The following is a 16,763-nucleotide window of genomic DNA, read 5'->3' on the forward strand; positions in this document are numbered from 1 at the left end:
CTGTGGGGAGTCTGAACAATCCCTGGTGCAGTGCACCACGCCAACAACTGGGTTTGTTAAGGAACTATTCAAGATAAATGACAACAGAGCTTGGCTGCAGTTTGGAGAGACAAACTATGACGAAGACTGCTGTATTCATTTTGACACCTCCTGGCTGATGTAAAGAGTGCCTTGTAATGTTTATTTCCATTTGTAGCAAATAATTTTCACAGTAGGAGTTACAATGTTAAATTACATTTCAGATTATTCTAATAATGATTGTATCCCCAGATCCAGTTTAAGAGGGAAAATGATAATTAATGAATTAGATATTGCAACCTCTCTTCAAATAAGGTTTTACCTGAAGGAAGCACCTGGGGATTTTCCAGGGCTATAGTTCCAGAATTTAAAAATATTTGTTCATGGGATATGGGCTTTGCTGGCTCGGCCAGCATTTATTGTGCTTTCATAAGTGTCCTTTATAAGGTGGTAGCGAGAAGCCTGCTTGAACCGCTGCAATCCATATAGCGAACCCACAGTACTATTATGTTTATAGACACTGATAATGCAATTAGTCCAATTAGAAAAGGTGGAGTTTGCACATTACTCATGTGCTCTTTGTAGCCTCTCAAAATTAAAACTTTTAAAGCGGGAAGAAAAGCTCCAACAACATTTACTCACGGTCACTAAGACCCTCGTTATATTGATAGAAACTGCTCTCAGCTCAGAAGATCCTTCAAATTTAGCAGAATTATTTGCAGTATTATACATGTTTTTTTGATACTCTTCTGTCCCTCAATATTTTTGTCATGCTGAACATCGCTAACCACTTTCCCTTTCAAGGGAATATACCATGGCTGTGCCCAAATGTTCTCTTCTTTGAAGGTAGCCATTGTTTACCTGCCAACCTACGACTCCAATTCATTTACCTATTAAAATGGCTTTCTCCTAGTTAATTATTCTTACTCCGGATTGTGTCTTGGTGACACTGGAGAAGCCCTGGGTGTCATGCTCAGCAGCGAGGAGTTGCAGCTCCTGAACTTTGAGTTCACCATTGATTCTTGATTTTCATAACTCTTTTTTTGTAATTCTGCCTTTGCTGATTGGTGAGCTGGTGAGATCTCCCCTTTGCCTTGCTGGTTATGTTGTTTTGCCGAACATGAAGAGCTTTCCTCTTCTTGTCAATGAGGTCTTGGATTGTATGGTTGTTCTCAGCGAACCACTCTTGGTGTTTTCTGGTCTTGTAGTTGATGGTTTCTTCAGCTTGAAAGCTGATGACTGATCAGCTGTTTGCAGTTTTCCTCCACTCCATTAGAATGGATGCTTGGGTGATTTTGGAGAAGGCATTGTTGGAAGTTCACCAGTATGCTTGACTCTTAAAACCATTCAATGTTCAGAGCTGTTTCTTCATCCCCTGCTGCTTTTGGTGGAGTTTGATGGACACAGAAGAGTGGATGAGTCACTGGTTTCTTCAGCAGTTGTCTGCACTGGCCATCGCTTTGATGATGCGGACACCCTTTTGGTTTTGAGATCAGACAATGGTGAAGTTAATCATGTGCCAGCTTTGATCGTGGATGTCTCTCGCAAGTCTTGAACTTGGCTTTTTGGCGGAACAGTGTGTTAGTGATGACAAACTGGTGTTCTGTGTATTTGGTGAGCAGGGGAACACCGTTGAAGTTGCAATTCCCAATTCCTCTTTTCCTAGTGGTTCTTTTCCAGAGTTGAGAGTCTATTCTAACCCTGGCATTGATGTCCCCAGGGAGAATGATCTTATCTTCCTTAGAAATATTGAAGAGTGTGGTGTCCAGGATGGAATAGAATCTTTCTCTGGACTCATCATTAGAATCAAGGGTTGGGGTGCAGGCACCCACAATTGTTGCCTACTGGTTCTTGGCAAGTTGTAGACAGAGTCATGAGGCACTGGTTGATGTTGGCAGGGAGCTCGGAGAGTCGATGATCAATCAAATTCCATGTGTCTGGACTGATCCTCAGATTTTCCTCTCCAGATGAGGATGTAACCACCACCATCTTCTCTCAGCTACCCTTCACCTGATCTTCAGGTCTCTTGCAGGGCAGCAAAGTCAATGTTGAAATGCCTGAATCACAGGTAACAATTGTTTCATTCTTTAGCCACGAGAGCTTCTACATTGCAGATTCCAAGACTGAGTTTAACTTTGATTTTCTGACAGCAGGTAGATGAGCCTGCTGATTGCAGTTTTCCAGCCAGGAACAGACTGCTTTTAGGCCACCTTTCCTAGCCCCTTCTCCATGCTGCAGGGAAAAGCCTGGGAACTACAGGCCAGTGAGCCTCACATCTGTGGTGGGTAAATTGTTGGAAGGTGTTTTGAAAGACAGGATCTACAGGCATAGTAGACAGTGAAGAAAGTTATCTCAGATTGCAATGGGATCTTGATCAATTGGGCCAGTGGGCTGATGAATGGCAGATGGAGTTTAATTTAGACAAATGCGAGGTGATGCATTTTGGTAGATTGAACTGGGGCAGGAGTTGCTCAGTTAAAGGTAGGGCATTGGAGAGAGTTACAGAACAAAGAGACCTAGAGGTACATGTTTATAGCTCCTTGTAAGTGGACAGACTGGTGAAGAAGGCATTCAGCATGCTTGGTTTCATTGGTCAAAACATGGACTACAGGAGTTGAAATGTCTTGAAGTTGTACAAGACATTGGTAAGGCCACACTTGGAATACTGTGTGCAATTCTGGTCACTCTATTATAGAAAGGATATTAAACTAGAAAGAGTGCAGGAAAGCTTTACTAGGATGCTACCAGGAACTGATGAATTGAGTTACACAGAGAGACTGGATAGACTGGGACTTTTTTTTTGCTGGAGCATAAGAGGCTGAGGGGTGATCTTATAGAGGTCTACAAAATAATGAGGGGCACCGATCAGCTAGATAGTCAACATCTTTTCCCAAATGTAGGGGAGTCTAAAACTAGAGGGCATAGGTTTAAGGTGAGAGGGGAGAGATACAAAAGGGTCCAGAGGGGCAATTTTTTAATACAGGGGGTGGTGAGTATCTGGAACAAACTGTCAGAGGTAGTAGTAGAAGCGGGTACAATTTTGTCTTTTTAAAAGCATTTAGATAGTTACATGGGTACGATGGGTATAGAGGAATATGGGCCAAATGCGGGCAATTGGCATTAGTTTAGGGATTTTAAAGAAATGGGTGGCATGGACAATTTGAACCAAAGGGCCTGTTTCCATGCTGTTAACCTCTATGGCTCTATGTAGGGCGAGCAGAGTGGATCCTGAAGATGGCTGTTCAGTTTTGAAGAATGCTGACAAAAGGTTCTTCAGTTCTGATTCCAAGAGCAAGACAACTGAATCAAACCTGCATACCAGTCCAAATTTAGGGACTTCCAAAACTCACCACGCTGTTCTTGTCACCTCTCGCTGATCACTGCAGGGATTGTTTGTGTGTGGATGTGATGGTTTCCTGTAGGTAGACACCTGGTGAGGCATCTTTTAATGTGGGAATGCCATTGCACATCAGCAGACACACAATGCTTAACAAAGGGTTGGTCCAGTTCCATTGGCAAGGAAACCATGAGGACTGGGGACATCCCTATTGCTGCAGCTTTCATCCACCATCACAGCTGTTGATAACATACAAGTGAGCATCTTCTGTCTGACCCACCGTTAAGGACTTGTTTTGGATTGCACTTTGTATGGTTTCTCCCTTCCGATCTTGCTGAAATGGGTGACTCTACCAAGAGTTTAAGACTCCCAGTGGCAAAGCTCTTGGGATGGAATGCTCAAGCCTTTCCACCATGCCAAGGTGGTAATCCACAGAAAGCTGGCTCAATGTAAAAAAACACGTATAAACGGTTAGGTCATTTACCTAACTCAGAAAGAGAAAGCTTCCCCTTCTAGAGGTTTCCAGGCAGATCAGAGCCACGCTCCGATAACCAGAGGCATTGGCAAAAGATCAGTAAGCGACTTTATAACTTCTCAATATCTTCCGACGCAAATGAAGAAATTAGAAACTGAATTTTAAAAAATATTTATAATTAAAATCAGGCAACCTATTTCTTTGGTAAAACTGTGCCCATCAGATAACCAAGTGCAGGAACTATTACAATAGAGACAATATTACATTACAATCTACTCATCCAATATGATATTGCACATTCCTATTCAAAGAGGAAAGAGGGAGAAGCATAAAATGAGAAGGAAAATAAATTCATAGGAATAACGAAACATATCAGTTACATAAACTCCATCCATATTAATATGTCTCATGTCATGAATAGTTGTTTGTAAATGTAAAGGCAGTGAATGGGAATAATCACAGAAGATCATACTCACTGGATGTCTTTGAGGCTAGAAGCGTAATTGTTGCCCCCGAAAGTAATTTAAATCCTAAAACATTTATCTGTTCATCATCTGACTCTCCAAGAAAATCTGTTTTCATAGAAGGAGAAATGAATCTAATTGTAAACATAACTGGAAATAGCCAAAATGCAAACCAAGATAGAAAGTACATGGAATTACTGCTAACACCAGATTTTGCAAATATATTACATATTTTCTGATTATTTGACAGCTAATTAAACTGACCAACATTATTTAAGTTTTTAAAATTAGAATTGAAGTTCAAGGGATAAAAATATTTTACTACAACCTTAGAAAATCTTGTTTTGCATAATTTAGGAAAATATTTTCAGGACCGAGAAGAGCATCGCTAGTAGGTAGAATTCTATCCACATGATTAACAATTATGCTTTTTGAGTGCTCCACATAGCTCAGTGGAGCTACTCTATCAAGTAGATAAGCCCTGGAAACTCAGGTTCAATTCTCTGCTGAGCATTAACCTCAGCAATTGGGCTCAGTGTCCAGTTTAATGAGATGCAGCGTTATTACTAGTCAGTCAGCTTTGCGGAATACCCTTCGATCATCTAAACCTCCATGCCCATGTCACAATTCATACTAAACCTGTCACTCAGTGCTCACTGGTTACTAGCTCCTGGTCTGTTAATGGGCTCAATTTTAAAATTCTCATCCTTACTTTCAAATACTTTCACGGCCTATCCCCTCTCTACCCCTTTAATCTTCTTCAGCCCGATAAGGCTCTGAAATATCTGCACTGGCTTTGTGAGCACCCTTGATTTTAATAGCTTCGATCTGGTGGTGATGGTGAAGCTATTCGGCATCTCCAGATCCTCTGCATCTGTCTTTCTTAAAACAAAGAAGAGTACGGCATAGAAACAGGCTCTTCAGCCCTCCAAGTCAGCACCAATCATGCTGCCCCAACTAAACAAAAGCCTTCTGCCTTTACTCAGTCGGTATCCCCCTATTCACGTACCCATATAGATGCCTCTTAAATATTGCTAATCTGCTTGCTTCCACCACCTCCTCTGGCAGCACATTCCAGGCGCTCATCACTCTGTGTTTAAAAACTTCCACCACACACCTCCTGTAAACTTTCCCTCACTCACCTTGAATATATATCTTTTGTAATTGATATTTCTACCCTGACTAACCATCCTGTCTCTGCCTCTCATAATTTTGAGATTCTCTATCAGGGCTCCACTCAACCTCCATCTTTCCAGTGAAAACAATCTTAATTTATTCAACCTCTCCTCATAGCTGATGCCTTCAAGACCAGTCCAACATCCTGGTGAACCTTCTTTGCACTCTCTCCAAAGCTTCAATGTCCTTCTGGTAGTGTGGCGATCAGGATTGCATGAATTACTCCAAATGCGGGCTAACCTAGGTTTAATACATCTCTAACAGAATTGCCAATTCTGTATTCCTAGGGTAACAAAGAAAAGACTAGGGCCGGTACAAAGCCCAAAAAAAAACCTCTGTGGGGAGGCAGAGGATGTGGGTATGGCTCTTAATGAATGCTTTGTATCTGCCTTCACAAAAGAGTTAAGGATCAACGCAGGAGAGAATAAGTATCAAGGGGACTGGCATCCTTGAAAGTGAATACATTTCTAGGGCTGTATGGAATGTACCTCATTATTAAATGCCCCTCTTTTTGTGGTGTATATTAATGATTTGGATGTAGCTGCAGAGGGAACAATCAAGAAGTCTGCAGACAACAGAGAAATTAGTTGTGCAGTAGTTAAAGAGGATTGCTGTAGACTGCAGAAAGCTGTCAATAGACTGGTCAGGTGAGAAGAATAGTGGCAAATGGAATTCAACCCAGAGAAGAAGTGTGAGGTAAGGCATTTGGGGAGGTCAAACAAGGCAAAGAATTCTACAATAAATGGGAGGAGCAGAGGAAGAATCGACCTTGGAGTGAAAGGTCACATATTTCAGGACAAGCCAATAGGGTGGTTCAGAAAGCATAAGGAATCCTTTCAGTTATTAGTCGAGGCATAGACATTAAGAGCAAGGGGGTTATGCTGGAGCTATGTAAAATATTAGCTAGGCTGCGACTTGAATATTGCATGATGCTCTGGTCACCTCATTACAGAAAGTATGTAATTGCATCAAAGAGGATATACAGGAGATTTACAAGGATGTTGCCAGGACTGGAAAATTGCAGACTGGATAGGCTGGGTTTTTTCCTCTAAGAACAGAAGAGGCTGAGAGAAGATTTGATTCAAATGTACAAAATTGTGAAGGGCCTGGATGGAAAGGGCCTATTTACTTGAGCAGAAAGCAAAGTGACTAAGTAGCATAGATTTAAAATGATTGATAGAAATATTAGAGAGAGGATTAAAATCCTTTCTACCCAGAAGGTTGTAGGGGTCTGGAACTCACTGCCTAAAAAGGTAGTAGAGGCTGAAATTCTTCTTAACTTACAGATTTTATTACAGCGAGCTGGATTTCTGGTATAGCCAAGCTTGAAGACAGAGAAATCCAGAGTTAAACAATATTAGAACTTGAGAGTTCTTAACTGTGGTGGCTACACTTGAGATGCCTATATTGAACTGGGAACTTTTAACCTTCGGACAGCTGGGGAAGATCTGAAGGGACAACCCTGCCAGAAATAAACAGAAGGCCAAGAAATCTCAGCCCATAAATGAATCATTGATACAGTATCCAGACCAGTTTCGATAATCATTTGATTTGAGAGTCTTGGAGTGCAAGTTTAATGATGTAGAATTCAAGTGTGGTTAAGACATTCAATTTAGAGTTTTAACAGCTATGTTCATTTTTTAAATTATATTTAATAACAGTTATTAAAATTTATGCTTTTAGTTTTTTGTAAACTAAAATTCTTTTGTTTAAACAGTGAACCTTGTGGCTTCATTATTTTAGTAAATTGTGTTTTTGTATTCTTAAAAGAAAACTAAAATGTTGTTGGTCTCGAATGAGATCACACTATATACATGCAAGTTGAAGTTTGTGCAGAAATGAGGCAATACTCAGCTGTAATGCCTTGGTGATAACATATCGACCATGCTCACACATCAGGGGCACAATTAGTACCAGAACTTATTAAACCACACTGACAAGACGTCATGCTTTTCAGCAGAGGAAGGAAGACAATGGTGAAGGTTAATTATTTGAGAGGAAACTTTTATGTTATTTGATGGCTAAGGTTAATTTACCCTATAATTCCTCCAATAATTAGCCAGTTATCGATAACAATAGTTCATGAATTTATGGAACTATTACTGGTCATAGAGTACTTACCTGGAAACAGAGTTGAGAGATTAACAGGTGGTTTGTTTGTGTCAATTGTTAGTTTGTGAACGGCGTTCTTGGATGGTTGTATTGGCTGGCAAATTAAGTTCAGTGGCAAGTTAAATGTACACTGTACAATTCGAGGAACACCTGTAAGGCAAGGTTTGTAGGGTGACTTGAGATGTAGTTTATGAGCCAGCATTTGAACATTCTCCCTGCTGTTTCCTTCTGTAAGGTAAAAGGTTTGTGAAACGCAACTAGAGAAATTGTCCTCTTTCCTTAATTCAGATATAGAGTCATCAACCTACAATATTAACTCTGTTTCTCTCTACAGGTGCTGCCTGACCAGCTGCATTTTCTGTTTTTGCTTCAGATTTCCAGCATCTGCAGTATTTTGCTTTTGTATCACGAAAGATATTTATTCCTGGAAGGTACTAGATGAAGGTGGGAATCAAGTGCTCTTACTGGGGTTATGATTCCATACCACTGGAGACATCAGACTATTCAGGTACCCTGTTTAAAATTACATGCCTTTGTCCAGTAACTCTCTTTGCTGCAATGAAATCACATCTTTTATTATGGCCAATCCACCTAACCTATAACATCATAAGACGTAGGAGCAAAATTAGGCCACTTGGCCCATCGAGTCTGCTCTGCCATTCAATCAAGGCTGATATTTTTCTCATCCCCATTTTCCTGCCTTTTCCCCATAACCCCTGATCCCCTTATTAATCAAGAACCTATCTATCTCTGACCTAAAGACACTCAATGACCCGGCCTCCACAGCCTTCTGTGGCAAAGAGTTCCACAGATTCACCACTCTCTGGCTGAAGAAATTCCTCCCCATCTCTGTTTTAAAGGATCGTCCCTTTAGCCTGAGGTTGTGCCCTCTGGTTCTAGTTTTTCCTACTAGTGGAAACATCCTCTCCATACCCACTCTATCCAGGCCTCGCAGTATCCTGTAAGTTTCAATAGGATCCCCCCTCATCCTTCTAAACTCCAACGAGTACAGACCCAGAGTCCTCAACCGTTCTTCATACGACAAGCTCTTCATTCCAGGGAACCTGCTCTGGACCCTTTCCAAGGCCAGCACATCCTTCCTTAGATATAGAGCCCAAAACTGCTCACAATACTCCAAATGGGGTCTGACCAGAGCCTGATACAGCCTCAGAAGTACATCCCTGCTCTTGAATTCTAGCCCTCTTGACATGAATGCTAACATTGCATTTACCTTCCTAACTGCCGACTGAACCTGCACGTTAACCTTAAGAGAATCTTGAACAATGACCCCCAAGTCCCTTTGTATTTCTGATTCCCTAAGCATTTCCCCATTTAGAAAATAGTCTGTGCCTCCATTTCTCCTTCCAAAGTGCATAACCTCACACTTCTCCGCATTGTATTCCATCTGCCACTTCTTTGCCCACTCTCCCAGTCTGTCCAAGTCCTTCTGCAGCGCCCCCCCCGCTTCCTCAATACTACCTGTCTCTCTACCTAGCTTTGTGTCATCTGTAAACTTGGCGACAGTGCCTTTAGTTCCTTCCTTCAAATCGTTAATGTGTATTGTGAAGGGTTGTGGTCCCAGCACTGACTCCTGAGGCGCACCAGTAGTCACCAGCTGCCATCCTGAAAAAGACCGCTTTATCCTTTTCCCAAAGGTAGGGGAGTCTAAAACTAGAGGGCATAGGTTTAAGGTAAGAGGGGAGAGATACAAAAGGGTCCAGAGGGGCAATTTTTTCACACAAAGGGTCATGAGTGTCTGGAACAAACTGCCACAGGTAGTAGTAGAGGCGGGTACAATTTTGTCTTTCAAAAAGCATTTAGACAGTTACATGGGTACGATACGTATAGAGGGATATGGGCCAAATGTGGGCAATTGGGATTAGTTCAGTGGTTAAAAAAGGGGCGGCATGGACAAGTTGGGCCGAAGGGCCTGTTTCCGTGCTGTAAATCTCTATGACTCTATAAACAGCAAAATACCAGAGTGGAATAAAATGTCAGCTTTACTTCTAACGATTTGACACAGTTGTATTTTATCCAGTTTCACACCAAAAATCTGTATTGAAACAGCACTTTTAATGTAATAATATTCCTCAACTCACTTCACAGAAGCACTATAAAACTTCAGTACATAATTCCTCCTCACAGTGGTAATTAGCTCCTTAACCAATAATACTACACTCCCACCTTCCCACCACCCCCCACCCCCCCACATCCAAGGATGTTAAGCAGCCTCTTTAAGCCAAGTTTCCATTAGAGCAATGATATCCTATTGTCATGTGTCTGTACCCTCAGCTCACTGGCTTTATTTGCTATACTCCTTGTATTTGTATATTTACCTTTTAACAAAACCAAATTCCTCTGATGTACACTTTTTAATCTTTGCTTCTTCTTTCAGAATCACTTGCTGATTTTCTGTCTCCCGCTCCCTGTTCTAATTGTGTTCTATCTGAACCAGCCCTCAGATTCCCAATCCCCTGCCAATCTAATTTAAACTCTTCTCAACAACAATAGCTATCCTCCCTGTGAGAACATTAATCCTGGTCCTGTTCAGTTGATAGGTCCAGTTTGCACAGGTTCTACCTTCCCCAGAACTAATCCCAATACTCTGGAACTGTGATGCCTTCACTCATATATCAGCTTTCCAGTCACGTGTTCATTGCTGAATTGTCCTGTTTCTATGCTCATTAGCACATGCATCAGGGAGTAAAGCTTAGATTACTATTTAAGAGGTCCTGCTTTTTAATCTCCTCCCTAACTCCCTAAAATCTGCTTTCAGGACCTCATCCCCTTTCTTACCATAGTAGATGTAGGGACAGCATGGAGGCACAATGGTTAGCACTGCTGCTCACAGCACCAGGAACTTGAATTCAATTCAATTTGGGTGACTGCCTGTGTGGAGTTTGCACGTTCCTCGTGTCTGCGTGGGTTTCCTCCCGATGCTCCGGTTTCCTCCCACAGTCCAAAGATGTGCAAGTTAGGTTGATTGGCCGTGCTAAATTGCCCCTTAGTGTCAGGGTGATTAGCAGGGTAAATACATAGGATCTGGGTGGGATTGTTGTCAGTGCAGGATCAATAGACTGAATGGCCTCCGTTCTGCACTGTAGGGATTCTATGGACTCAATACTATTAAGATGCGCATTCCACATGACCGAGTTAAATGTAATAATTAGTTATTTTGATGTGATTGATTAATTATCACAAGAAATGTCAATCAACAGGGTGCAGTGATCTGGGAGATGTGGGAGAGCCATGATGCTTCCAGCGTTCCAGATGGCTACATCTGCAGGAAGTGTATCCAATAGCACTTACTCTAGACCATGTGGTTTGGTTGGAGCAGCAGTTAGATGCACTCAGGAGCATGCAAGTGGCAGAAAGTGTCATAGACAGGACAGAGCAAATACAGCAGTAGTAAGTTTGAAGGGAAACTTCAAGGGAGTATTAAAGGTAAAAGGGATGAGTTAAGGGCAAGGATCGACATAATTTTGATATAATAGTCATCACAGAGACATGGTTGAGCGAGGGGCAACCTGAATGACATGTTCAAGGTTATGAGGGGCATGGACAGAGTGGATAGGGAGCAATTGTTCCCCATTGTTGAAGGGTCAGTTATTAGGGCGCACAAGTTAAAAGTGAGGGGTGGGAGGTTTGGGGGGATTTGAGGAAAGACATTTACTCAGAGGGTGGTAACAGTCTGGAATGCACTGCCTGGGAGGGTGATGGACGCGGGATGCCTTACATCCTTTAAAAAGTACCTGGATGAGTACTTGGCACACTATAACATTCAAGGCTACAGGCCAAGTGCTGGCAAATGGGATTAGGATGGGCAGGTCAGGGCCTTTCGTGCTTTGGTGCAGACTTGATGGGCTGAAGCACCTCTTCTGCACTGTAGTAATCTATGATTCAGAGTTGCCCTGCCAAACCTAAACTTTACTTCATTTATGTTAACTTCAATTTGACTTATTTACATTACTTAATTTTACTTGATCTTGACTGAGCCTTACTTCCCTCTTACGTTTGTCACTAAAATCAAAGTCACTACTTTAAAAATAATGCATTTCTCTCATTTTTAACTATTTAAAGACACTCTCCAACAGCTGTTTCTCAGCAGCCAATGAATTTACAGTTTTCCTGTGATGTTACATGTTTTGGAAATTCAGCCAGCTCCCAAGTAGGTCAGGTCTGATTCGCTCTGCTCTCTGAAGACGAGCAAAAACCCTGGGCCTCGCTCTCTTTTTCATGTGCTCCTGCATACAGGTGTGTCCCACAGGCCTGCTCCACAAAGGTTTGTCAAATAATAAGTTTTAAAGATAAACAATCTACCAACCACCTGTTTTCATGTAATGTCACACTCTGATATCTGTCAGAAGGAGTTGCTCTGGGGATACAAACTGGATGTTGACTGCCTGTATGTCTTCCGTTACGTCACTCCTTTCATCTGATTTTTAAAACATATTCATTTCTCAGAGTTACAAAGCCAATGCACAGGGTGGACAGGGAAGCCTAATCCACCTCCTCGCTTGCTCCAAAACCCAACTCAAATTCAAACTGAATCCAATTCATGGTTCCCACAAGACACATAAAATCTGAACTGACAAGAACAGGCATTATCCCTGAACTCGTGCTTGATCTTGCCATTCTTCGAACTGATACGAACTGTCTGATGGTCTTCCTTTCTACTGTTTTTAATATTATGAATTAATGTTAACATGTAATTCATTTAAATACCTAAACAATTAGCATGAAATATGATGAGCTTAAAATCAAGCAAGTACAAGACGAAATATATAAATTGCATGGGGAGCCGTAGTGGGTTACGGCATTAGTGCTAGGCATGTCACGCCTGAACCTTTAGAAGTGATGTTTAGAATCTTTAGAAGTTTCTTAGATTAATGAACTAAATACTGGTCTGTGGCCACTTTGGGTCAAATGGATTTTCTCCTACTTCCTCTTAAAATCGATCACTGTCTGGAATTAAATCTATGAATTGTTTCCTATTTCCTTTCAGAGAGAAAATAAATAATTATTTCTGTATAAATTACATGTAAACAAATGTCAGGAATAAGGTTTCAATCTGTATGCTGAGTGAGGGGTAATCAAGACACTCACTGTGCTACTGAAAGCAGTTCATTTCTGGTTTAGATCTATTAGATCAACAATATGTTTGTTACACTTAAGTGTTAGGTATACAAATACACCAAACAAGTTATTGATATTCACAAACATTTTGCCATAATTAATTTTTCACTACTGTTTGCTCCTTCTCCAAAATTAAGCAATGATAGTTGTTAATTCATCAATAATATCTCAAGACTGAAATGTTGCTCAGCTGAAAAACTAAGATACAGTATTACAACTAAGATGGGAGGAGTGTGTAGTTTCTCTAGCCTCATAAGTCACGCTATTTGTTTAAAAGTTTAAGCTGCTTACCAAAATGGTCAATTACCTGCCTTTCCTACCGCTAGACCCAGAACAAAAGAAACTTCCAGGCTTCTTTTAATAAACTCGGAATTGACTGATTTAAAAACAAAACCAAGTTGCAAGAACTGGTGCACATGCAAATGTAGTCTGGAAGTATAACCATCTAACCCTTTTTAAAAAAAAAACTCCAGCGCACACACACATGCATGTACAAACATACAAATAAGTGCTGGAATTTTACTGCCTCGTCCCGTCCGAGGCTTGTAAGCTCCCGCCCGAGTCCAATGAAGAATGTCGTTTTGCAAGCTTTTTCTGGAGCAGGTGTGCCAGTAAAATTTCGGCCAAGGTCTCTGCAGAAATGGGTTTTGGAAGGTAGGCTTTATGACAAAGGATAAAGTTTGCAGGGTTTTAATGCTGTTGATCTGGAGCTCCCTCGTGTGAAAAGAGGCCTGTACTCGGTGGATATCTGGAGATTTTCACCAGTAGCTCTTTAGTATGGAGGAGAACGTAGAGCGAGATCAATTTTTTTTTTACCAGGTTTCCAACTGCAGGCCACTTATACTCAAATGAAGATTCTCTGGCAGCAGCTTGATAACCACACATGAAATTTCAGGCAAGGCAGACAGAGAGCAAGTTAGGGAGCCTTACTTCTCAACTTACTCAAGTACATTGTTCTCAAAAACAACAGGTCAAAAGCTTGTCTGTTATGTGGTTTCCAGTAAATCACTAGCATATGCCAGTTCTCCCCCTACCAATTAAAGTGATTGCAGTTCAAAATGAACAAACAGTTCTTCCACGTTGGTCAGGTGAATTTTTTTCAAACACTCATTTTTTGGCAAGCAGGCAGGCTTGCTCCCAGTGAACTTGTGATCCTATGTAAAACAACTCAGCATCCAAATAATGCACTTTCTTTCCATATTTTAAAAGAATATAGTTTTGAAATATACGATTTTCTCAAAAACAGTCAACAAGCTATTGTCCCTCTCACCTCAGCTCCATTCTTGGGACCAAAACTCTCCCTCAGTAGTTACTGAGAGTCAGGCATATAACTATTTGAAAGGCCAAGCCATCTCTGATGTTCATATCAGTAATAATGCATTTTACATAAAAATTATATTGGTGATCTTGCAAGTACATTTCCAGCATTCGATGGTAAATGAAACTTATCAAAATTGCAATGAAACTAAAGTAAACACAAACCACAGTACCAGCAATAGTGGGGCATGCATCTTAATTTAAAACTGCTCGGTATATTTAATAGGTTGAGTAAGGCATCATAATAAAATAAAAGCACAAAACATCCCTCGGTGCATACACAGATTGATAAGAACATGCACAAGTATGCTTCACAGAATGAAGTTCAGATACGTGTTATGAAGGTTTATTTCACATAAAAATTAGTTTGCTGTAGTCACACAGATGGAATCACGGTAATCATAGCGGGAGTAATCATGGATCTGCTGCTTATCAATAGGCGTTACAAACCATCTTACAAATTCAGTATGTCATCAACGGTTGCTCTAACAGGAGGGTGATCAAATGCTCAAGTAATGGATAACCAATGGCAAGACAATTTTCAATGCTGTATAATAATATTAGGTGATGAAAATTAAAAGCATGATAGTCATATTAATGATCTATTTTCTCTTACTTGAGCAAGAGGATTGTGAATGCTTCAAATCTGACAAACACAGAAAATGCTAAATACTCAGGAGGTCTGTTAGCAACTGGTGAAAAAAGAAACAGAATTAATGTTTTAGGTCAGTAACTCTTTGTCAGAAACACTGTGAAAGTTATTCTTGTTTCTCTCTCCAGAGGGTGCCTGACCTGCCAAATATTTCCAAGCCACACACCCACAATATCTGTGTGGCAATTGCCATTTTCAAATCCGTTAAATCTTGTTAAATCACAAAAGCCAGATGTGCACAACACTGCTGCAAGGAATTAACATCTAGATCTTCAATGGTGCACTATCCAATGCTCCCACTCCCTGCAAAGTGTAAATTCCTTTCATACCAGTACCACATTTAACATCACAGTTCTAAATCATTCTGCCTCACAATTTTGTTAACCCTTTGCATAAAAAAAGGAACAGGAATCGGCCATTCGGCCCTTTGACCCATTTAATAATATCATGGCTGATCTAAAACTCACTAAGACCACTTTCCTGCTTTTTCTCTGTAACCCTTAATGCCCTGACTGATAAAAATCTATCACTCTCAGCCTTGAAAGAAAATGTTCAAGAAACTGGCCTCCAAAGCTTCCTGAGGTAAAGAATTCCAAAGATTCACCACTCAGAAGAAATTCCTCCTCAAATCAGTCTTAAATGAGCATCCCCTTATTCTGTGATCGTGACCTCTGGTCCTACACTCTGGAAATATCATCCCAACATTTACCCTTATCTGAAGCTGCAGTCTCATGACCCATAACCCAGTCCTGGGTTTACCATAGAAATCACACAAGCTCTCATTAAATACTAGACTTAATACTATGCCTTGCTTTTGCATTTTAAATGATTTGATTATTTACAGATTTCATTTTAAAATTCACCAGGTTTCTGCAGCAGTTCAAGGTGGTGGCTCACCATAACCTTTTTAAGATTAATTAGAGATGAGCATTAAATGTTGGCCTTATCAGCAATACTCAATCCCCCAAACAAATTTAAAAAAAGATTTCTTTACTTTCATTGGGCTTTAGGAAGTGCTTTCACTCATTTTTGGAATAAATATTAATCCAATCTTAATATCTGTGATACTAAAAAATAATTTCATTCATGCTTCAATTCTACAGTTGGCCCAGACTTGATTTCTCAAATGCCCTTCTTGTCAGCCTTATGAACTCCCTCAAAGTCTGCTGTCCACACCCTGCCTCACAGAACCCACCTCCTCAGCATTCCACATCCTCTACTGGCTCCCTGTCAACAACACATTGAGTCAAAATACTCTAATTTACAAATGCTCAACTGTTTTGTCCGCCTGCCACCCTAATCCACAGTCTCTGACCTTCTGATATGGGCCTTCTGTACAACCCTGATCCCTTTCTCTCCCAACTCCGCATGGCTGACAGGATCACCATCAACTGCCTGCTCTCTACATTCACAAGCCTTATAACTTCCTTGTGGGATTTACATTGTTCCAACTGTTCCGCTCTGTCTAATGCTTCTCAATCTTTGCTCATATTATAAAACTGTACAAGTCTAGCTGGTTGTTCAAATGGCATGAAATTACTAATGACTGTACTTTATACATTTTCCTGCTGCAGGAGTCACTTCTTATGAAATATAGATCAAGATCTGTAGCACAAAGCTGGTGGGCAGCACTTCCTGCATCCTTTCCTGTTTTGTCTGGTGGGCCACTCCGTGTTGTTTCACTTAGTTAGTGCTGCTAAACTTCCAGGCAATCACAGCAAAGAACAGTACTGCATGGAACAAAGCATCCCTTTTGAATCCTTTATTGACCGAATATTGCAATATGATTAAACTCTCAGGAAAAAGCATTTAGATAGCATACATTTTAACTAGAATTAGAAAAAAAAGGATCCATTAATAAAATTATACTGACAAAGGGAGCCGATTTCAAGTACTCGTCTACTTAATTGTTTTCTGAAAGCTTGCTTGAATTATTATACCAATAACGAGTTCATCAGCACGAGCCTACTACATTGCAGCACTGGGGGCACGAGATGGCCTTGAACTCAGGAACAACATGGATTCTAAACTTCAAAAGTCATCAGCTCAGAATTTTCTACAACAATAGTGAGCATA

At 40.7% G+C, this 16,763-nt stretch overlaps 1 protein-coding gene across 4 annotated transcripts in view; it reads right to left on the reverse strand.

Annotated features, from left to right (window-relative positions):
• bbs9 (Bardet-Biedl syndrome 9) overlaps nucleotides 1-16,763 on the reverse strand; it is a 387,401-nt gene that overhangs the window by 266,853 nt on the left and 103,785 nt on the right. For all 4 annotated transcript variants that reach the window (XM_080193988.1, XM_080193989.1, XM_080193987.1 and 1 more), the window contains 2 exons: nucleotides 7,592-7,732; nucleotides 4,307-4,402 (listed from right to left, as the gene is read on the reverse strand). In XM_080193988.1, coding sequence (XP_080050114.1) covers nucleotides 4,307-4,402; nucleotides 7,592-7,732 — 237 coding nt within the window. The remainder of the gene's footprint in view (nucleotides 1-4,306; nucleotides 4,403-7,591; nucleotides 7,733-16,763) is intronic.

Source organism: Carcharhinus amblyrhynchos, chromosome 8 (genome assembly GCF_965287045.1).
Source record: "Carcharhinus amblyrhynchos chromosome 8, sCarAmb.v2.hapA, whole genome shotgun sequence".
Lineage (NCBI taxonomy): Eukaryota > Metazoa > Chordata > Chondrichthyes > Carcharhiniformes > Carcharhinidae > Carcharhinus > Carcharhinus amblyrhynchos.